The 22,518-nt window shown below is 48.5% G+C and overlaps 1 protein-coding gene across 4 annotated transcripts in view; it reads right to left on the minus strand.

The window, feature by feature from the left end:
* Nucleotides 1-22,518, minus strand: part of FAM135B (family with sequence similarity 135 member B) — a 282,823-nt gene that overhangs the window by 41,447 nt on the left and 218,858 nt on the right. For all 4 annotated transcript variants that reach the window (XM_019459771.2, XM_019459770.2, XM_019459768.2 and 1 more), the window contains exon 8: nt 1,240-1,393. In XM_019459771.2, coding sequence (XP_019315316.2) covers nt 1,240-1,393 — 154 coding nt within the window. The remainder of the gene's footprint in view (nt 1-1,239; nt 1,394-22,518) is intronic.

The raw sequence follows: 22,518 nt of genomic DNA on the forward strand, positions 1-22,518 counted from the left end.
CTGCTGTGTGTGACCCTGAGCAGTCACTGCACCTCTCTGATCTCAGTTCCACCATCTGGCAACAAAGAGGGATTCAGGCCCAGTGATGTCCATGATGTCTCATAAAGTGCACGGAGCAATCCATCCCCAGAAAACCGAAGATGATGGCTACTGAGAGGTTTCCATAATCATCCAGATTAAAAAATACATAACATGTATTTATATACAAATATACAAATATTTAGATATCTATATTATAAAGTATACATAAATATATTATTTATGTTATACATCAAAATATAGAAAATATATATCATATATAAAATATGTTATATATTTTATATAAGATTATAAAAACATACTAAAATTATTAAAATAGAAAATATGAAACAGGTATTACATTTTATATAAAATGTGTAAAACATTAAATTATTAAAATTATGTTATAAATAAAATATGTTTATATATGTACATATGTATATAATATATATGTATATAATAATATTATATTAAAATTATATGTTATATAAAAATATATTTATATGTGTATATAATATAATATAATATAATATAATATAATATAATATAGGGGCGCCTGGGTGGCTCAGTCGGTTAAGCGTCCGACTTCGGCTCAGGTCACGATCTCGCGGTCCGCGAGTTCGAGCCCCGCATCAGGCTCTGGGCTGATGGCTCAGAGCCTGGAGCTTGCTTCCGACTCTGTGTCTCCCTCTCTCTCTACCCCTTCCCCGTTCATGCTGTGTCTCTCTCTGTCTCAAAAATAAATAAACGTTAAAAAAAATTTTTTTTTAATTAAAAAAAATATATAATGTAATATGTACATTATATATATGTATATAATATATTTATATATGTATATAATATATAACAATATATGTATTATTTGGGGGGTTGTTTTCCCCTCTTGTAAGTTGCAATCCTGTAACTGCAGCCTCATTAAAAAAGAAAGGCTATAAACTGGCATTGTCCCTTAGGAAGCAAGTCAGCATTGTGTCAGCAGTGCCCGGTGGACGTAGCAGGTGTTCGGTAAGTGCCCTGTGGGTGAACCGAGGGGGGCTTCTGCCTCGACTTCCTGCAGGTGCATGTTCCAGACTCCCTCCTTCCAGGACAAGGTAACATACACGACACATACCTGGAGCATATCTGCCACCGTGACGCTCACAAAACATGCCGCTCTCTCAAGCCCGGCCCAAGAGGGGCAGGTCGGCCGCGGCTTGCGGTGCCCCGCGCCCGGCCCCTTACCCAGCTCCGTGTGCGGCAGCTCGGGGACGTCCCTCATGATGACCAGGAAGTAGGCGCGGAGCCCCCGGTAGGCGTGCAGGAGCAGGAAGCACAGCTCTCGGTGCCACTTGTGCGCGTGCTGCATGCAGTTCTCCGAGGGCACATAGAAACTCCCCTGCGGGCGGGACAGACACAGAAGCTGGGGGCCACCATGCGGCTGGCTCGGAGAGCAACCGAGGAGGGGCTCACGGTTCCAGGGAAAGGAGACTTTGAGTCCCTGCCTCTCTGTGCAGGAAAGACACTGAGATCTGCCGAGCCTCTGTCTTGTGCATTCATATTAAAACAACGATAATAATAATAATGGCAATAATAACAGTAATAGTAACAACGAATGAGGAGGAGGAGGAGGGCACTGACCTGGAAGGTTTGGGATAACCTAATGGGGACCCACTCACAAGTCTCGTTCCTCAGCCACTGCACAGCACTCCATAGCAGACGGGGACAGACAGAGGGGTCTCCTCTCGCAGGGAGATGAGGAATTTGTAGAGACCCTCCTGGTGGATGGGAGAGTGGTCCAAGAGAGAGAAAAATGCACTGCTGTGAGATGGGTGTAGTTGTGGGTTTAGATACACAACACTGGCAGGTGCGTTTGGTGAGAGACTGAACCCAAGTCGGCCTCAGAGGCTCCGTACGTTGCCATCTGCTCACAGACGTAGGGAGCCTTAAACGGGTACAATGACCCAACTCTGGTTTGTGCGTTGAGGACAAGGTGGCCAAGTCACGATGTACCTGGAGACCCAAACACGACGGAAGAGAGGACACAGGCCAGTCCTGACTTGGGCACAAACTCAAGAGAGAAGGGTGTCTTGGGGCGAATTTCAGGAGGGATGTGCTTTGGGGACAGAGAAAGGAAGCCCCCAGGGAGGACCTTGGTCCACAGAGGAGGAAGGTGCTGAGTACTGGGCTGGAGAGTTCCACGGATGTGGGACCTTCCTGTCCATCTACTGCTCAAGGGGCCATGAAAGGACACAAATGGCTCTGCATGATCCCCTGCTGCCTGTCCGTCCTGCTGCAAGAAACTCCAGACGGCAAGTTGGTAGAATCCCACCCTTCAGGCTCTTGTGAGCGGGTGATGTGGCAGCCTCCTGCCTCGTTTGGTCTCCTTCCTTGCTGCCATCGGGGAGGACTGAGTTGGTCCATGGGGACAGGACAGGTGTGATAGGGGTCCGTGGCCATCGGCACTCATCTGCACTCTCAATGGTGCCATGAAGGCAGGCGATCACAGGTGTATTGTACTGGGTCTAATCACAGCATCACGATGAGTGAGTCACACAAGGTGCTACAAATCAGGAAACCGGGATGGAGGCGTCCGGTCAGCTTTTGTCACTTGGCTCTGAGATGGCTGTAAGTCAGGTCCCTAGCAAAAAGACTGAGAGCGGTGCCTGCAGGAGGTGCTGGGTGTGCTGTCGGGGGGCAACGCTGCGGGAGAGTAGGATTGGGCAGAGAGAGTCGTGCAGGACAACAGAGACCTCAGTCCATCCCACGGGGGGCTCTGGAGCTGCAGGGCCGTCGGCCTCGGAGTAGGGGCCGGGCATTGCACGACTGCACCCATGCACTGACCATTATCGAGTGTGGGTGACCCTGCGGAGGAGGTGGGGCCTGGGTCAGCAGCTCTCTCAGACACAGCGGTCTCCAGAGAGGCGCTTGGCCAACTGGCCCCTCCAGAGAGGGGCTTGGTTGATTGGCTCCCGACATCCCTGGCAGTGTGAAGAAGCAGTGACTCAGGCCCGAGGAGGGACGTGGGCAGCGTGCCACAGGACCCGCTGGAGAGGCCTTCCGTGAACCCTCCCCAGGGCCTCGACTGAAACCTGGCTTTGCATTACGAGGCCACCAGGTCCCTTTGGATTTGAACTTATGAGACACGTTCAGTGAGGTTTGGAACCAAAAGACTCTTCCATTTCATAAGCAGAGAATTCAGTCAGCTAGGCCCTCAGGTAATCCACATTATCCCCATTTCTCATCCTTATTCTGTAAGGATCAGTAGTCGGGGTAGTTATAGAAAGACAAGCAGAGCCTGTGGGTAGCAGAGTGCACGTGTCGGACCCCCAGCCCCAAGGAGCAAGAAGGAATCCGCCGTTCGCAAGGCATCTAGGTATTCCCCTGATCTCGGCCTCATTTGGTCTTTGGCAAACACCATACAAAGCAGATGCTCTAATTCTGATTTTCAAAATTAGAATATACATATGGTAAAAAATCTCAGTGTTTCCAGAAACAATCTAAAGTGCCTCATTCCCCAGAGTCCAGTAATTTCGTGTGGGTCTTCCTAGAAGACTTCCGTACATACATGTGCACATGTGTGTTATGTATGCACGTCCTGGAAACACACGCAGACACACTCACACGTGGGAAAAGGCTCTGGGCGGTTCTCTGTTCCTTGCTTTTATCACTTACCGTGCCTCAAAGCTCTTTCTGATTAGATCAAATAATAAGTGGTAGGAACTTCAATTTCTGTTTCATAGATAAAAGACTGTGGGTCAAAGAATCAAATGATTTGTTCAAGGTCACCCCACTCTTCCCGCAGAAGAAATGATTCTCAAGGCCAGGTGCTAAGTGGGGGGAGTCCTTTCTCAGTGTGCCACATGCGTCCTGGAGACCGTGCCTCGCAGAGGACAGATGTTCCATCAGGCCCGCTTGCTTTGACTGAGGCATTAATTGAAGTCCTGCCTGCAGTGGCTGTGACTAAGCAGAAATGAAAGCGGACAGGGGATTAACAAAGGCATCAGATCCAGGAAGCTATGAGCCCCCAGTCTGCTTGCTTCCAGCGGCCCCGAGCATCCTGTTTTCTGGTCCTGACACCTGTTTGCCAACGAATTTCCTTATCACCGATGCCTCCTTTTGAAAATGCCTCAGGACCTACTGAAGGCAAGGGATCTGCGAAGTCTGATATTGACTTTGACTTTTAAAACTACATACCAATCTCACGAGGATTTTTCAAAAGACACATTGGGTAATCTTTGGGGAATCTTCAGAAGGCTGATTCAATATGATGACAGATAATATAAAGTCAAAATGGTAATCCAAAGAGAAATAAAATACATGGCCTGAGATGATTATGAACAAAACAAATCTTGTCCCCTGTAAAACACTCAACGGCACAAGGCTCAGAAAGTGAGTGGGCTGAAGCAGAAGGCCCCACTAGCCGCCCCCCCGGGCGGGCAGAGCCGGCACGGGAGAGCCTGTGCACCTCCACTGACGGTGCACGGAGCGCAGCTGAACGGCACAGCGTCCCCACACGAAGAAAGGACACTCGAGCACCGTCCTTTCCAACAGTCTGGAGAGACACACAGGCCTCACGCAGGGCCAGCCGAACATCAGGCTGCATGTGAACTCACGATGGACAGCTCCGGGCCAGGGTCCACCCCACCACAGGCACAAAGCAGGTGTAAGGAGCGGACAGTCATGACGCGGCCTCTCGGAGCGGCTGTTAAGGATCAAACAAGACTATCGCGGTAGAATCCGGACGTGAGCCACGTCCCAGGGTAAGGTCAGCGGGCGTGAAAAGGACCTTCGGCTCCCTCAGGATGCACCGGTGGTCCCCAGGGATACGCCTACGGATTATGCAGCTCAGACATCAACAGTGATCCTCTCAGAAACCTAAAAATGGATTTTTTAGTGTTTATTTATTTTTGGGAGAGAGAGACAGAATGCAAGTGGGGGAGGGGCAGAGAGTGATGGAGACACAGAATCCGAAGCAGGCTCCAGGCTCCGAGCTGTCAGCACCGAGCCCGACGCGAGGCTCAAACCCACAAACCGCAAGATCATGACCTGAGCTGAAGTCAGAAGCTAACTGACTGAGCCACACAGGTGCCCCCCCTAAAAATGGATTTTAACTCAACTGGAGTCCCTGCTGAACCATGGTTTGATGAGAACACAGAATCTGGAGTCCAACGGGCCTGTGCCTTGCTCGTCGGTCGGCCACTCGCTAATGGCGTGACGGGCTAGCCCCCTCCCCTCTGAAGCGTCCGTTTCAGATGAGAGGTGGGGATAGTAAGAAAGCCTCCTCGGTGCTCACCTGAGAGCCTGGTTTACAGTCAGTACTTAAGAGGTGTTCGTCAGGAAGTTTTGCTTTGTACTTCCTTCATTCCCCAACAGAGAGCCAAGCTTGCCATCACCTCTGACCTTCCTACTAATGCCTCTCCCGTTTACGTGACCAGGTCTAATCCTGCCCTGGGCTCTAGATCGCCGTTCCAGACTTCTGGTTGGATAGGCGGCCTGTTGTCAAGGAGGCAGCTTAAAAGGAGCAACTTGCTGTCCCCCTTCAATCCTTCTCTTCCCTTTGGGCATCTTTAGTGGACCCATTTGGCCCAACATTCACAAAAGCCTTGCATTCTCCCAGACTGCAGATCTCTTTCTCACCTTAGAATCTGTAAGAAAGTCTCAAAGGTTCTGTCTCTACCACGCTCTCACGTCAGCCCTAGTTTGAGTCTATACTGCTTGCTTTAATTATTAAACCACCCTCCTCGTGGGCCTCACCCCTCCGGTCTTACCTTCCTCCTGTGGCACTGGTGTGTGCGAGTTTGTTCACAGCGTTACCCACTGTCTACAAGATCAAGTTCAAATTCCTGACTATGGCATTCACAGCCTTCAAGCCCCGACCACATTTCCAGCTCATCTCCTGCCTCTTGTTGCACAACACAGCTCTCTTTGCTTTTCTCCTTTTAAGGGCCTGTCCTCTGGCTGCCTGAAACTCACCACCAAGACTTGGGTCAAATGTCCTCTCTCTGTGAAGCTTCTCCAGGCTCCTCCTCTGCCAGGGTCCTGCACATACCTCCTTAGACCACAATGATCCCCCCCACCACCACCCTACCTGAATCCCCTGAGGGTACAAGTGGTTTGTCATTTGTCTTTGAACCTGAAACAGCAGAGAGAAATTCAATGATGAAAGAAAGAGAGAGAGGGAGAGAGAGAGAAAGAGGGAAAGAGAGAAAGAGAGAGGGAAAGAGAGAGGGAGGGAGGGAGGGATGAAGGAAGGAAGGAAGGAAGGAAGGAAGGAAGGAAGGAAGGAAGGAAGAGGGGGCAGAGAAAAAAGAGAAAAGGAAAGGAAAAAGGAAAATAAAAAAGAAAAGAAAAAAGAAAAGACAACGAAAAGGAAAAGAAAAAGAAAAAAAAAAGAAAAGAAAAAAGAAAAGAAAGAAAAGAAAAAGGAAAAGAAAAGAAAAAAGAAAACAAAAAGGAAAAGAAAAGAAAAAGAGAAAAGGGCTGTTGCTTCCGCTGGGGGTCTTGACAAGGCAACACGGGCCTGGATTGAAGGTGCAAATCACCCTCACCTCCCCCTTCCTTACAACCGTAGGTTTTGGGGCGCCTGGGTGGTTCAGTTGGTTAAGCGCCCGATGCTTCATTTCGGCTCGGGTCATGATCTTATCGTTTCTGAGTTCGACCCCCACATCGGGCTCTGCACTGAAGGTACAGAGCCTGCCCGGGATTCTCTCTCTCTGCGTCTCTCTCTGCCCCTCCCATGCTCACTTTCTCTCTCTCTCTCTCTCTCAAAATAAATAAATATACCACATCTTCTTTAAAAATAAAAAAGAACCATGGGTTTTCACACAATTCTGGAATTGATACTGGAATTTGGGTTTGCTACCCTACCACAAAAATCATGCTCTAGATCTCTATGTCCTATAGAAACACACTCAACTTACACTTTACATGAGATGCACACACAATCCGATATTCATTCGGCACGGGGTAAGCACGGATAACTTTTCATTTAATTCAAACACGCCCATGAAAGTGAGGCACGTTTTTGTACAGAAATATCAGTACATCTTCTGTGCTGCAGTTGCGGGAGAAGGCATAAACGGAATCGGGTTTTAATATTCTGGATGCTTATTTGAAACAGGAACGCAAAAGCTCCATCAGACCTCACAATCTAGAATTCTATTAATAGTAGCTACTGTTCATCAGATGCCTGCTGTGTGCCTCATACCAGTTTTTGGTCCCTGGATTCCTCTTCTTGGTAATTCAGGGGATTTTTCATTATTATCTTATTTTTAACCAAGGAGCAAACTACGATAGCATTAGTCCACTAACGTTTATTATTTGGCCCTAGTACGCGTCACGCATTATGTGTTCTAAGTGTATTAATCATTCAATTCTTATGCCAAACCTGTAAAGTAAGTGCAATTATGTACCCCCATCTTGTAGACTGGGAAACCGAGCCCCAGTGTGGGAACAGCCTGTCTACAAGCCTCACGGCAAGCAAGTGGTGGATTAGCAGTTCAGACACACTGAAAGCCTCGCAACGTTGACCTTACCCTTGGAACTGAGATGCGGGAGGTTTATAGAGTCAGCCTGTGGCCCCACCTTCGGGATGCAGGAGAGTCAAACCTCTTCCTTTTTTTTTTTTTTTTTTTAAAATACAGTAGGGATTTTAGTTAATAATAATGTACCAGTATTTGCTTTTTAAGTTTATTTATTTTGAGAGAGAGAGAGAGCAATCGAGTGCTGGGGAGGGGCAGAGAGAGGTAGAGAGGGATAAGCCCAAGCAGGCTCTGCCAGTGTGGAGCCTGATGTGGGGCTCGAACTCACGGACCACGAGATCACGACCTGAGACAGAATCTAGAGTTGGACGCTTAACGGATGGAGCCACCCAGGTGCTCTGAAGAGTGGAGCCTCTAATTCCCGTTAGAGCCCGGGTTTAAAAAGGAACCCAGCTCTGTAAATTCCGAAGAGAATCAAAACCCGTTGGGGCTAGTCTTTGCTTTGCAACCAACTATCCAGAATCCCGGAAAACACCTTTGTCTATCTGTTCTTTCATCTGGTCAGCAACAGACGGCCGCTATCTGGGTGAGCAGTCCCCGATTTTGTGCCCCAACACACAAGACTGCAGGAACCAGCTGTGGGCTGGACTATAAGAATCTCTTACTACAAGTGGCTGAAATCTAGAAATCACAGATGACTTCGCGTCAGCACGACTTGATCTACGTTGCCCCTAGTGTCCTCTTATTGACATCCCACACGGCTCCTTGAGCAGGACAGAGGGAAGCAGGTCAGGCACGGGGGTCAGCGAAGCACCTGAGAGTCCCCGATCTAGGTTACATTCCCGCCTAGATGTCTCTCCATTCTACACATATATGCTCGCTGCCCTCCACCCGCACATCGCTCCAGCGCCAAAGGATCCCCCACGCGACCACCGAGTGACCACAGAGAGATCTGTGTGGCTCTGGCCATAAAGGAAGTAAACTTCGCTTGGTGTTTCTCTCCCTCTGTAGATGTGTTCTACACACGCCTGCTCTTGGAATCAGGGACGGGATAGCGTGCGTTGACTCCCAGCTACTGCCGCCCTGTGGGCAATCCAGCCACGTGGCTGACCGAAGCAAGAGCTGGAAAAGAGGGGGGGGGGGCTGCGGTGAAGCAGAAGAGCTGCCTTGAGCTCTCTGAAGGGTCATCGTGGGGGGCGTCGCTCACAAGGTCCCACGGAGTGGATCTAGAGGCACACGTTGTGGGTGAGAATATGGCTTCTTTGCTCTTGATGTGTCTTGTATGTAGAGGGACACCCCTTTACGTGACACCCCAGATCCTCTCTGCCCATTTATTGGGCAAATGGTGAGTTTGGGAAAAGAAACTGGGAGCTTCCTGGTCTTTTTTCTTGGGAGCAAGTCCTCCCTTGGAGGCGTTTGTCTCCATCCCCCTCGGTCCCGGGGGAGGCCTGGCAGAGGATGTGCTCAGCCGGGGGCCTGCATCCATCCAGCACTGCTGCAGCTGAGCAGGGAAGCAGTTCACTCTAGAGTTCAATATCCGGGAGCCCCCTCGGTCAATGATGGAAGCCAAATGATCTCCTAGTTTAGTGTACTTTGGTTTGGTTTATTTATTCTGAGACACAGAAAGTTCGAGCAGGGGAGGAGCAGAAAGAGACAGAGGGAGAGAAAGAATCCCAAGCAGGCTCCATGCTGCCAGTTCAGAGCCCGATGTGGGGCTCAAATTCATGAAACTCATGCCCTGAGCCGACATCCACAGCCAAAGGTTCAACCGACAGAACCACCCAAGTGGCCCTATGATCTCCTACTTCAGTTTCATCTCCAATGTGTCTTATAATTTGTCTTTCTGACTGGCTCAGCACTCAGTTGGAGAGAAGAAGGTATTACGTCCCAGTCGCCCTCACACCCGACAGCAGATCTGATCTCCTCTGGTGACAGTCACTGCGTTAATGCTGCCTCGCTGTGGCAGCCTCAATCGCCGGGGTGCTCAGGGCCACAGGAAGCAAGTGGGACAGTTGGTCAGTGTTGGGTAGAGGGCCAGAGGAGACCAGTGGTCATCGTTTTCATTCCTGATTCCTAAATATTGCTTTCTCTCCTGTTTATAAGCCTGTTTTAAACAGCACTTTTTGAAAGGCACGGTTTTGATTCAGCTTGTCCCCAAATCACTGTGCCATGCATTTTTTTTTACTTGTATCTTGTGGGGCAAAGCCACAGACCCATAAACATTCAGTGGGCTTAGCATTACAGGATGACCTGGGGTCAAGGGGTCAAATCTGACCCTTGCTACTCTCCAGCTCTAACACCTCAGACAGGGAGTAAGCTGCCCTCATGGGGCAAGACTAGGGGTAAAGGGGAAAGTTCCTTACCTTCCACAGAGCACAACACACACACAGTGTTAGTCTAACGATTTTACAGGTAAGAATTCCATACAAATCCTTCCCACTAATGTACTTAGTGGCATTTTCTTTAGTAAACTGGTCAATTACTGTTTGACCAAGAGATTTTTTTCTTTTTTTTTAATATATGAAATTTATTGTCAAATTGGTTTCCATACAACACCCAGTGCTCATCCCAAAAGATGCCCTCTTCAATACCCATCACCCACCTTCCCCTCCCTCCCACCCCCCATCAACCCTCAGTTTGTTCTCAGTTTTTAAGAGTCTCTTATGCTTTTGACCACGAGATTGTTGACCTGTTTAGAACTTCAAAAGGTAATAATTCATTAGCAATGAAATAACTTGATATACTGACCCTGAATAATCCATCACCATCTTACAAGTTACCTTAATGGCTGTGATGCATTTTGGGTGAATGCCTATATACTGTTGATCTATTTGACTAGAAGGATACTTACACATGACAAGCATTATGATAGAGAGTCCCATTGGGTTTCTTTTTTTCTTCACCAAGTCAATGGGGTCAGTGCATCATCATGACCCCAGTTATTCTCTATTTGGTGCCTCCTGGGTGCCCACCACCATGCTATAAACACTTAAGCTCCAGAGATGAGAATACACTGGAGGCCCACCTGGAGGAAAATACCCTCTGGCTGGAGGAACCAGGGGCACAGACCCCGCACTGCAGGAAGGTCTCACACCAGGAGAAATTGTACGATGCTGAGTGTGCGGAAGGGTGCGAGCAGGGGAGGCGTCCTAGAAAAAGGTGATGCTGCAGCCGAATCTCGAATGGTTAGGCAGAAAAGGGATGAGAGCAAGCACAGAAACCACCATAAGCAAAGACGCGGGGTGAGCAAATGAATAAAATGCAGGGAACTACAATCCTTGTCACCCTGTTGAGGTGCACGACTCCAGGACGCAGGTGGGACGTGGTCGTGGAGGGTCAGGCACATCGTGTTCATCAGAACTCAGTTCCCAGGAACCCAGAGACACGTACGACAGGTACAAAATGTGTGCCAGTGAACCGGGCCAGGGGAGATGGGGAGGCACGTGCTGAGCCTCTGTTCTCCGACTCTGGCTTCTCACTAGTTGCTGCATTCGGTCCTCCAAACCTTCCGGGAAAGTTGAAATCATAATGTAAACTTACAAAAGTGGAACGGGCCCAGAGAGATTAAGTAAATGGCCCTGGGTCCCATTAAAAACAAATGGCCCTGGGTCCCAGAACTACTAAGAGATAAATCCAGGGTCCCAAAACTGCATAGCCACACTCTTTCATCCCACAGGGCACTATTCTGAATTCACCAGAATCAAAGTCCTCCCAAACAAGGGCAAGGCAGTGAGGACAGGGATAATGGCCACCAGAAGTGCTGGATTAATCACGCAGCACGTGAAGTGTGGAATAATTACTACTGCCATCCCCGAGAGGCTGGTTCCAAGACCACAAACTCCGACGTACCTGCAGAATGAGGTACCCCCAGTCTCAGGGGGATACTGTGACCATTGAAACTGTTTCTGTTTTGGAAACTCGAGATGTTCACTATGGTCTCTTAAAGGTGTAAAATTCTATGCTTTTGTGGTTTTAATTATGAAAGGTATTAAATTCCTTCAGCCGACACTGGGGCAGATATCGACCCAGCAACCGTAATTACTCTCCTACTACGAGCTATGAAGTCTCTCATGCGGATTTGGTCCTTGTCTCTCCTCCTGGTACCTCTGGTGCACTCTTTCTACATGGCTCATTCTGTAGGGAACCTGGGAACTAGACCAGAGCAGATCAGCACTGAACATGGATTCTACATTCTGATAGCAAACTTCCAAAGACCCACGTGTCTCCTCATAAGCCTCCTTATCTGAGATGCATGGAGTACCCAGACTCATGTCCAAGAGCAAGGTGGCCAGAGCAACGGTAACGGCCCGTCCCAAAGGTAGATGATCAGAACAGGGTATGGCTGTCGCTTGAATGAGGTGAGCCTGATCCCAGAGCCCACACACCTGACCACTGCCAATTCCCGACTCCTTGGAGACGATGCTCAGTGAATGTGAGCCCTTTCTCGGCCCCCGTTGAAAACAGATCGGGCTTTCTGAGAGACCACTGAGACAAATGGGAGGCTACCGCATGGATACTATCATATGAGGATGTTTACTTTTATAGGAAATCAGCTCAAAGCTTGTGCGGCTTTCATTGGAACGATCATGGCAATCGTAGAAACCAAAACAAGAGTATCTGCATAATAGATCGTAGTGTGTCCAGGGCTTTTAAATCAACCTTGTAAGGTACCGGTCAACATCAGCCTCATCTATGGATGAGGAAGCAGAGTGACGGATCTGTCAGACATAGTGTCAGGAATTGAGAGTTTCTTATGAAAAAAAATTGTCAAAATTAACAGACCAAAAATAACCTGAGCACATTTTAAGTAAAATTCTGATCACATCTAGGGCCACGTTGCAATCAAATATTGCTGTGTGGTGTTATTACTTGCACTTGCCTCAGGTCCAACACGAAGCTACTAGACGTACGGCCACCAAAGTGATAGGGCTGGCCCTGCACTGTGACACTTCTTAATCGAGGCCACGGCATTTGACCTGTTTCCCGTGCTGGTCAACATCTAGTGACTGCTTGTCACATGGCGGTGCTCTGCTGAATATCGTGTGTACCTTCTATGTGGTCTTGAGCCCACCATGCGTTTTTAAAATACTTATTAAGTTTATTTATTTATTTTGAGAGAGAGACAGACAGAGCGAGCGGAGGAAGGGCAGAGGGAGGGAGAGAGAGAATCCCAAGCAGGCTCCACACTGTCAGCGCAGAGCCTGGCGTGGAGCTCGAACCCACGAACCGTGCGATGGTGACCTGAACCAACGTCAGATGCTCAACAGACCAAGCCCCCGCCCCCAAGGCGCCCCGAGCCTGTTGTGTATTTGTGATCATTCACTGCCTCTCCCGTAACAAAGGTAATTATTTCCAAGCACTGTGGTGATGAGCGACTAAGACAAGTAGTGGAAGGAGGTACTTAGAAGCGTATCTGGCAAAGAATGGGCACCTGACAAAGAACAGACCATTGTATTCCGGGAACACAACAGAGGCGCATGCGAGCCAGTCTGCAGGGTTGGGAGGAGATGTGACAGAGTCCCCAAGAGCAGACAGGACAAGCCAGAGGCCCGCGGGCAGTGAGGACGCCGGCCATGATACCAGCATCCACACTGTGTAAAGACTGCCTCCCTTTCTGCGGAGCTGAGGAGATGGAAGCATAGAAAGGGGACGAAAGAGGGGACCGGAGCCTGCTTCCCTGCGGCCTCCCAAACACTGGGGACCTTCTGGCCCTTCGCTTTTTAGTATTGTGCACAGAGCCTCCGAATGGCGTGAACAGGCCACTTCACCACTGTGTTTACTAACAAGGGCTCCGCAGACAGTAATTTCTTTAACTAAGGTGACCGTGGTCAAAACAGCACTCCGGTGTCGAAAACACCTAATGCCCCACGTCTAAAAGTACCAGCTCTATCTATCGAAACCCGGATGGCTTTGGCACTTTCCTTCACTGGTGCTTTATCTCCAGTTTTTCTTCTCTGCAAGCAATTCCCCAAACTGTGTGCGACGTTCAACAGTTTTTGTTAGCAGTTGGCAAATGGGATTCTTAACATTTAATCTAATTGAGAACAACATCGCACAAGTCACACCGAACGAGCAGTTCAGCTGTCAGCCCATCATAAAACCCCAAACACCTTTCTGCTGAATGTATTTTTACAGTCTAGCTGGAGGAGGGCTCTGACTTAAGAAAAATACCATTCTCCAACTCTATTAGATGTATCAGTGTCTCTTAAAAATGACCAGTCACGGGGCACCTGAGTGCTCAGTCAGTTGAGCATCTGACTTTGACTCAGGTCATGATCTCAAGGTTTGTGACTTTGAGCCCCACGTCGGGCTCTGCGCTGACACCTCGGAGCCTGGAGCCTGCTTTGGAGTCTGTGTCTCCCTCTCTCTCTGCCCCTCCCCTTCTCATGCTCTGTCTCTCTCTCCTTCAAAAATAAACATTAAAAAAATTTTTTAAAAGAAATCACCAGTCATGAGAGACGGTGTGTTTTGCGAAATGAGTGTGCACTCCATCATCAGAGCCGATCTGAACCCAAACATTGGCTTTGCAACCTGTAACCTCCTCCAGGCTCCACACGTGCACATGCTCAGTCTGTCTATTAAAAACAATTTTGGGATGAGATGCCATCTATAAGATTGTTGACAGGACTAGCTACAGAGCAAACCAAATGCCTGGTGGATATTAAGTGCATTATTTGGTTATTCCACAAAGAGCAGATCTAATGAACAAAATGATAATCCTTATTATTAGCATTATAGTTAATTCTGTCATTCTTATTAATACCATTATGGTGTAATAGAGTGGCATTTCGTGTTTCCTCCTCAGACCAGGCTCACAAGTTACAGGAGGTGGGCAGAGGGTGGTTACATTCCATGTATTGTTTTCAATATCGCGTGATTCCCTTTTATGTTACGTGAGGTCTTCAAATCTTTACCACTTGGCTCTCTGATCCGGCAGAAACGTCCTTTGGGGAGAGGATTTTAGCTTGTCGAGGATCTGATACTGAGGATGCTTATCTCCCTGGCAAGTTACTTCTGGTGGATTTAAGCAAGAGAAGGGCAGGTTCGAGGCGTGAAAGAGACAGGAGAGGAGTGGCAGGCCACGTAAGACCGCGGGGCCGTGGATTCGCCGAGGAGGAGAGAGAAGGCAGGGGCTAGTGGACGTGAGCACCCCATCCACCCTGGGGACTGCGGCCGCCCGTCTGGCCTCAGCCCCACGCGGTGACTCCACTGGTGGCCCTGCTCCCTTACAGAAGCCCTGCTCCAGAGACCAAAGCCGGCCCCTCTGCCTGTGGCTTCTCCTTGCCCGGCTTTAACTGCCCAACACCAGCCTGCTCTGACCCTGCCACTGGTCTCCCGCCCCAGGCTGCCTGCCTCCGGGTTCGGTGCCCTCACCTCACCAAGCCCGTGTCTCAGGCGGCCAGGCAGGGCCCCACACCGTTTCTCCTCGTAAACGAGACTGTTGCGCGTTAGCTACCTTGTCCTTTCCGCTACTCAAATGTTACTGCTAGTATGACTTCCACACCGAAGCAAAACTCTTTCGAAAAGAGTTTTGGATGCTTTTAACCCTGATTATGGTTAGTGTTATTACAAACAGCCATATTTTAGAATTAAATAAAATACTTGGGGCACTTGGCTGGCTCAGTTGGCTGAGCATCTGCCTTCGGCTCAGGTCATGATCTCACGGGTTCGAGCCCCTCATCAGGCTCTGCGCTGACAGTGCGGAACCTGCTTTGGACTCTCTCTCTCTCTCTCTCTCTCTCTCTCCTCTTCTCTCTGCCCCTCCCCACATTCACGCTCTCACTCTCAAAAATAAATAAACGTTAAAAAAGAATTAAGTAGAGTATATGACATGTTTACACGGTGCCCAAGTTACTCCTGGACACATCTATTCAAGGACCATTTTGTGGGTGTTGTTTCTGGGCTTGGCTAGGGAATAAAGAGGATTACTGGAGTGTGATCTCTGGGTTTAAAGCCTGTGTGATCTGGTGTGTGTGGCAGCACACAGGTGAAGGGCTTCAGGACAGGTTGGTGAGTGCTAGGATCAGGTTTCCACACGATGCCAGTGCAGCACAAAATAAAGCGTGTGCATTCTTCTTGGGCCAGTAAGGGAAATGCCACGTTAAGAAATGACCTAATAATTTAAAAGAAATCAGAAGATAAAAGGAGGAGGAAAACCGAGTGTGAAGGAAAACCTTTTGCAGGAGTAAAAATAAAACTGAGATGATGTCAGCAGCGTGGACACGCGGGGACGAGGCTGAATGAAGACGGGTGTGGGTTTTGAGGTGGGAGGGTCTCTCTTCCTTGTCACGAGGATGATTTCAAGGTTCACCATCTCACAGGGGCCGAGGGGAAATGGAACAGAGGGAAGAGATTCGGAAGAAAGGAGGCAAGTCTGGAAGTTGTTTGTCGTCCAGCAGGAAGCAACGAGGGCATCAGTGCACGAGACAGGAAGGGGCCGAGGATGACCGAGGTCCCTGGAAGCTCACTCAAATTAGCAACACACACAGCAAGGGCCTGGGTCCCAGGAGGAGCGCGCCAGCTGGGGAGATGTATTGGCCAAGACGGCATCTCCAGGGTCCCACCACTGGGGCTGGAATCCCGGCACCATCACTCACAACCCTCCTGGCCTTGGGCCTCAGTTTCCTTATCTGTAAAATGGGGGAACTACTAATCGCTTCTTCACTGGGTTCGAGTAAAGAGTAAATCATGGAATATGTACACAGGCTTAAGACAGGCTGGAAAAGGGTAAGAGCTCAGCGTTACTTTGGCTAATATTATTCTATTAATTGACTGGAAGCACAGAGCGTGGTCTGGAAATTGGCCGTGGAACCACATCCCTTATGTCTCTGTGAATTCATGGCTGTGATCACTGGAGACACCTGTCGTGTAGCAAACCAAACACTTGGATTTGGATACTGCAATCCAGCTCTGACGACATGGTCATGTGGACAGTCCCGGGCGAGTTACTTCCACCCCTGGGGTTAGCACGTCCCAGGGCTGTGATGAATACTGACAGAAACAACCAGGTAAAAGGCCTTCGGGGCAGAGAGCACAGTGGAACTCAAGGAGCGTGTTGCCATTACTTGATGCGATGCGTCAGCACCGACTCTCAAGAAAGTGCAGCTCAGGCACCCGGGGCGGTGGGCGCTGTGCGCGCTCCCCGTGATGTCTCCACCCGTGAGGGCTGAGACCCCGTAGGCAAGGCTGAGCAAAGGTTAGAGCATTTCCTGAAGCCACCGGCAGCCTTTCTGGCAGCCATGAGCAAGAATCAGTTTTGTCCAAGGTTCTCCTGGGAAAGTGAATGAGATCAATACGGAACGGGATTCTTCGCTACCCAGAGAAAGCGGCCAGTGAAGCAGAGAGAATGGCTGAAGTCAAGGAGGGATGAGATTCGTTTCCAATAATGAACACTACGGCAGATGATGCCACAGCGAGAGGGACAGTCAGCACAGCTCGGAGCCTGCAGATCAGCGCCCTGTCTGTACTCGGAATGGTCTGGGGACAGGTTTCCGAGAGCGCTTCACTGTTGCGCCCGCCTTAGGAATGGGAGGTCCTGAGTGGGTGCTGGCAGTGGGTTGTTGACCAGCAATAAAAATATAAGTGACTCCAATAAAACTGGCTCTGAAGCCACTATCAACACCATTTACAACAATTGTGGGGGGAGGTTAAATAAGAGGACAAATCTACTCAGGGATGGGACTTCGTTACACTTTACGAGCCCTCATGCATATGGTATCTACAGCGTGCAGGTGCTCGCCCACCCGAGGGGGGCCGTGGGTGAAGGAGGCCATGGTCTGCCTTCGGTCCTGGGCCTTCGGTCTAGTAGGGAACACAGACAACCATCTCCAGTGAGGTGGGCACTGCACCAAGCGGGCAACGTGAGAGCCGTGAGGTCTGTAGCCAGTCTGGGTGGTCGGGCAGAGCATCCTCGGGAAAGGAATGTTCATTCTGGATGTTGAAAGATGGGCCAGGGGTAAATCTGAGAAAAAGAAAACTCTCACATGCTGCCTTTCTCACTCACTAGGGGAATATATGCGGTCAGTCCTCTGTTATGTTTGCAAACAAGATGGCACTTGGAAGCCATGGCTGCCTCTAAATGGAGCACCTGATCAGCTGGTGATGGAGGCGACTGGAGACTGAGAATCCTCTCCCCGAAGTCTGGTTTATCCACGGCAACCTTTGTCCTGGCGGACACCGCATAAAGCACATTCACTTAGCATAAACCGTGTCTTTGGAAGAGAGCCGCAAGGCTCACATTTTGTAAGGGGGGAAACCGAGGTATGAGCCCACATAACTAGTGGTCTGCGGAGTTCACTCAGGCTCTCGGCTGCGCAGTCCACGAAACCTTTTCACTTAGCAGCTGCGTGACTTTGGACAAATAACACGACCATTCGGTGCCTGTTTCCTGATGACGCCATAGCTACAACGTAGCCTCATCGTTGTCGTGAGGGCTCAGTGAGATAACTGATGTAAGCCTTGGCTGTCATTCACACCGTCACCAAAGTCACCATCGCCACATGGCATCTGGCCAGCATGCCCGCTGATGTCGAGTCTGGAAAGTGTTTCCACAACCTATGTTTACATAAGTGGTAACTAAATGGAAAATGTGCCTTCTGGCTAGAACTATCCGTAGATCTCCAGATACTCATATCTGGACAGCAACAGGGTAGAGTTGAAGGAGCTCTTAGCTTAAGTGTTAGAAGAACTGATTTTGGAATCTCAACATCCTCCTCCAGAAGATGGGGAAAATCGGCCTGCTGCTTCCTTCCCTCACAGGGTTAGTCACCTCTTTCCTCATCAGTGATTTCCATACAAATATGGAGTGAGTCCTCCCATGTCCGAGGCACTGGCTACAGCAGTGTTCAAGAAAGACATGGTCCCTTCCTCAGAGCTTGTAGAGTGATGGGGACAAACTGGGGGACAAGATAAGATGCACAAGGTCACTACAATATAACCATGGGAAGAAGGCAAGAAATGTAAGGGTTTCTTCTGGACAGATTTTTAAATTGAGAGAGCTCTTGTTTCTATAACAAAAACGATCTCTTTCTTCCAAGCAACAGCGAGGCTATCAATGGGATGCACGTTTAATCTATATCCCTTCATACCAAGTATAATCAGTAGAGTCTAATGGGTGCAAATTTAGTGTTTATGGAAACGCGGTTAACTCAGATTACTTCCAAATATGTGAGCAATGACACTTTGGCAGAAAACAAAAACCGAATCCATGTAAATGAAGCTCTGTGTTAACCAAAAATCTTTTGTGCACATGAGCAAAAATAGTAGTAATTCAACATCTTTGACTTCTAATTGTAGCTGTGCAAAAACAAGAAAAAATACAAACAAGAGAAGGAAAACAGGAGACAAGAGCTACTGCTCACTCAATATTCACCATGTGCCAATCACTGTAAATACATTAACCTTGAGAACAACCCAGGCGGCTAGCTTTATGTGCTGTTCAGAACTACTAAGTAAGTTAGCCTAGTATACCAAATGCACAGCACAATCACTCAGAATTATACGGAGGTGGGTTAGAATTTCAGCTCAAATAACTGCCCTTAGGATAGATGCCTGGCCTATCAGGTCTTTGGTTTCCTCACCTTTAGAATGGGTCTCATTCTTAGATGTGTTGGTGGATGTTAGAAGACTCCAAAGAGATCATGTTTGCAGAAACTGAGCCCTGTGTATAACCCAGTGCCTCCCAATGTGTGCTATAGCCACTGCGTCTACACTCCAGGGATCCTGTTCAATGACCCGTCTCCCCTAAACACACATACACACCACGTATGAACAGAACGTTCCCCATCAGACTAAGCAACACAGCCAAGAAACTCCTTACCTGGCATTGGCAATCTGGCCTTCAAGAAAATTGAATTGAATCAAACTGGCAAATAAAACCATTCCTAAAACCCCCACAATAAACGTAAGTTGAAATTAGTTGAACACATTGCAGGTGATGATAAATATCATGGGCTGCTTACCAGGTTAAGCCAACACACGTTATATGGGCAAATGCCATTAATAATCCCACAGCTGAACACCAGCAATTTGGTCTCCATGGGAACAGAAGGTAATATTACACCACTGTTCTTTGATGGATCTTTTATTATTTCAGTATTTGAAGAGTGATTTTTCAAGATGATAGAAACTATCAAACACATTCAATTATGCATAACATCGGAGATACAAAGTGTGGGGTCTGGAATATTCCTTTGGTCCCACTCATTTTCAGGAAGAGAAGACGACACTGATTGGGAGAACAGGCTGATATTTGGGAGAAGAGACCACAATGTCAGGTCCTCCTGTGACTCCTAGAATCGCCAAGCCTGGAACCTGCAGAGGGAAGCTTTCATCACAGAGGATGGACTTCCTGCCTTCAGTCATTTTACAAATGCCCGCCAGGGACCAGTGAATGCCCAGAGCCCTAATCAATGCAGGGAGACCACTCAGCAATCATCAGTAAAGAAAATCAAATCTGATTAAATATGTGAGCTGGAGACTGAGAAAATGTCGAAAGAGCAGTTCAAGGTAATGTGGGAAAGGCCATGCCATTCTCCAAGTCATCAAAAACAGAAGGAGTTGCCCTTGGATTTTCTCCTTCACCTGGACCTATGTATCCTCCTGCTAAAATGCCTCCCACTCTTTATCCTGCCCCCACCTCCTGCTTTCATTGCCTGGGTCCAGTTCTTGCCTGGATGGTTGCAAGGGCCTCCAGCCAGCTCTGCTCCCTTCCTCTGGCTGCTACCTGGGTAAGAGATGGAAGCACCCATGGGCGGGGGCCTAGCAGTCACCAGAAACTGTAATCTGTGTAACAGCATATGGGAGGCCGGCCTGTTCCTCGTGCCATGTTTTAATAAATTAACTCATTGACTTCTCACCCCAAACCTAGGAGTTTTCCACAGTAATATTTTTTTTTTAATTTTTTTTTCAACGTTTTTTATTTATTTTTGGGACAGAGAGAGACAGAGCATGAACGGGGGAGGGGCAGAGAGAGAGGGAGACACAGAATCGGAAACAGGCTCCAGGCTCCGAGCCATCAGCCCAGAGCCCGACGCGGGGCTCGAACTCACGGACCGCAAGATCGTGACCTGGCTGAAGTCGGACGCTTAACCAACTGCGCCACCCAGGCGCCCCAATATTTTTGTATCATACAGATGAGTTTGCCTCAGGTATAGAGAGAATAAGCACCTTGCCCAGCCTCACATGCACTCTCACACACACGCTCACACATGGGAAACCGTAGAGTCAAGAACAGAACATAGCAATGTGGATCCAGAGTCCGTGGTGGAAACTACAGGCACTCCAGCGGGTATATAACTGGGGTTTTAAATGCTCGGGTTGCCCAAAGATGACGATGTTCCAACAGGAACCTCCTGGCTCACGGCTGGATCATCCTTCTAGCCTGGAATCCAGATACGGCCTACCGTTCCCTCCAGACCCTAGCTCCTTCAAAGGCAGTTCAAATGTCACTTGGGTCAGCAGCTGCGATGCTGGTCCTCCCTCCGGGGCACCTGGAAAGGCCCTGCTGTGTTCAGCTGCTAATGACAAGCAAATAGCCTAGTTGTGGAGGCTGGAGATGCTGGAGCTACCCTGCCTACATCTGTATTCTAGATGCTGCTGGCTAGCTGGTTCCTTGAGCTTTCTGTGCATTTGTCTCCTCATTTCAAAAGTGACACAGGGGGTCCTGGGTGGCTCAGTCAGTTGAACGTCCAACTCGATATTGACTCTCATGATCTCGCGGTTGTGGGATTGAGCCACACATCAGGCTCCTCACTGAGCATGAAGCCGGCTTAAGATTCTCTCTCTCCCTCTCTCTCTGCCCCTTGTCCGTGTGCATTCTCTCTAAAGAAATAAACAAACAAACAAACAAACTTTACAAAAAAGTTGACACTAATAATAACCTGGCTCAGAGGCTGTCATTATAATTAAATGAGTAAATCAATGTAAAGAGCTTAGAAGTGTATTTGACACGTCCGTGAAGACAACGACGGTGGTGGTGAGGAGGATAAAAACAAGCCATGTGTATATATGTCTACCCCACAAAAGATGTCTAGGAAAATTAATATTCAAGACCTGTATTCAAATAGCTACCACGGATTTCAGCTCGTGGTTTACAAGGAAGCAGGAAATAGAATAATAGCAACAACATCTGCAAGTATATTGATGTTTAAATTTAAAGGTTCCACCGAAAGTGGTGTTGGAAGGAGGGGTGATTGCTTGAGCCAACAATGAGTAACAGAAATCAAGTTTACACTCTCACTGGGAAAAACAAAAACAAAATAACCCACATACAAATATGAAGCATCAGTTTTCAGACATTGGCCGTCAGGCTGCATAGACCACAAGTGAAGTGAGTCCTACTACTTACTGCCTATAGGGAGTTTCCAGGACATGATGCAGGAAGGTGGAACTTAGGCTGCCAGGGCAGCTCCCTGAGCCAAGGAGACAGGGCTGAGAGTTCAGGAGGCCAAGGGCTCAGAGTTCACAGGACAGAGCACCAGAGATGAGAGCATAGGAAACAATTCCCAGGGAATGATGGGGGCATCCACAAGTCAGAGTGGGAGACCTCACAATTCATGGGTCAATGGGCAGAGCTCAGAGGAGCATTGTCTCAGCAGCTAGTTGAACTCTCCCTAGACAAAAGACTTCTCTGGTCTCTCCTAGCAAACCTTTAAAAGCAAGCCCTGGAAGGATCAAACTGATTCCCAGTTTGGAATCAGTTAAACGCATCCCATAACAAAGCTCTCTCTCTGTGTATATATAATGATATATACGTATTTGTTTTTTGATGTATTAGTTAATATAAATCCATGTTCATATTTTTATTTCATGTATATATAAATAAATACATATAAATCTAGCACTGAAAATGAAAAGGTAAACACGATGCCTGACATTGAATCGAAAATTACCAGGCATACAAAGAGTCAGGAAGGGGCGCCTGGGTGGCTCAGTCGGTTAAGCGGCTGACTTTGGCTCAGGTCATGATCTCGCAGTCCGTGAGTTCAAGCCCCGCGTCGGGCTCTGTGCTGACAGCTCAGAGCCTGGAGCCTGTTTCAGA

The sequence above is a fragment of the Panthera pardus genome, unplaced genomic scaffold (genome assembly GCF_024362965.1).
Source record: "Panthera pardus isolate Hobbes unplaced genomic scaffold, ASM2436296v1 HiC_scaffold_7, whole genome shotgun sequence".
Taxonomy (NCBI): Eukaryota; Metazoa; Chordata; class Mammalia; order Carnivora; family Felidae; genus Panthera; species Panthera pardus.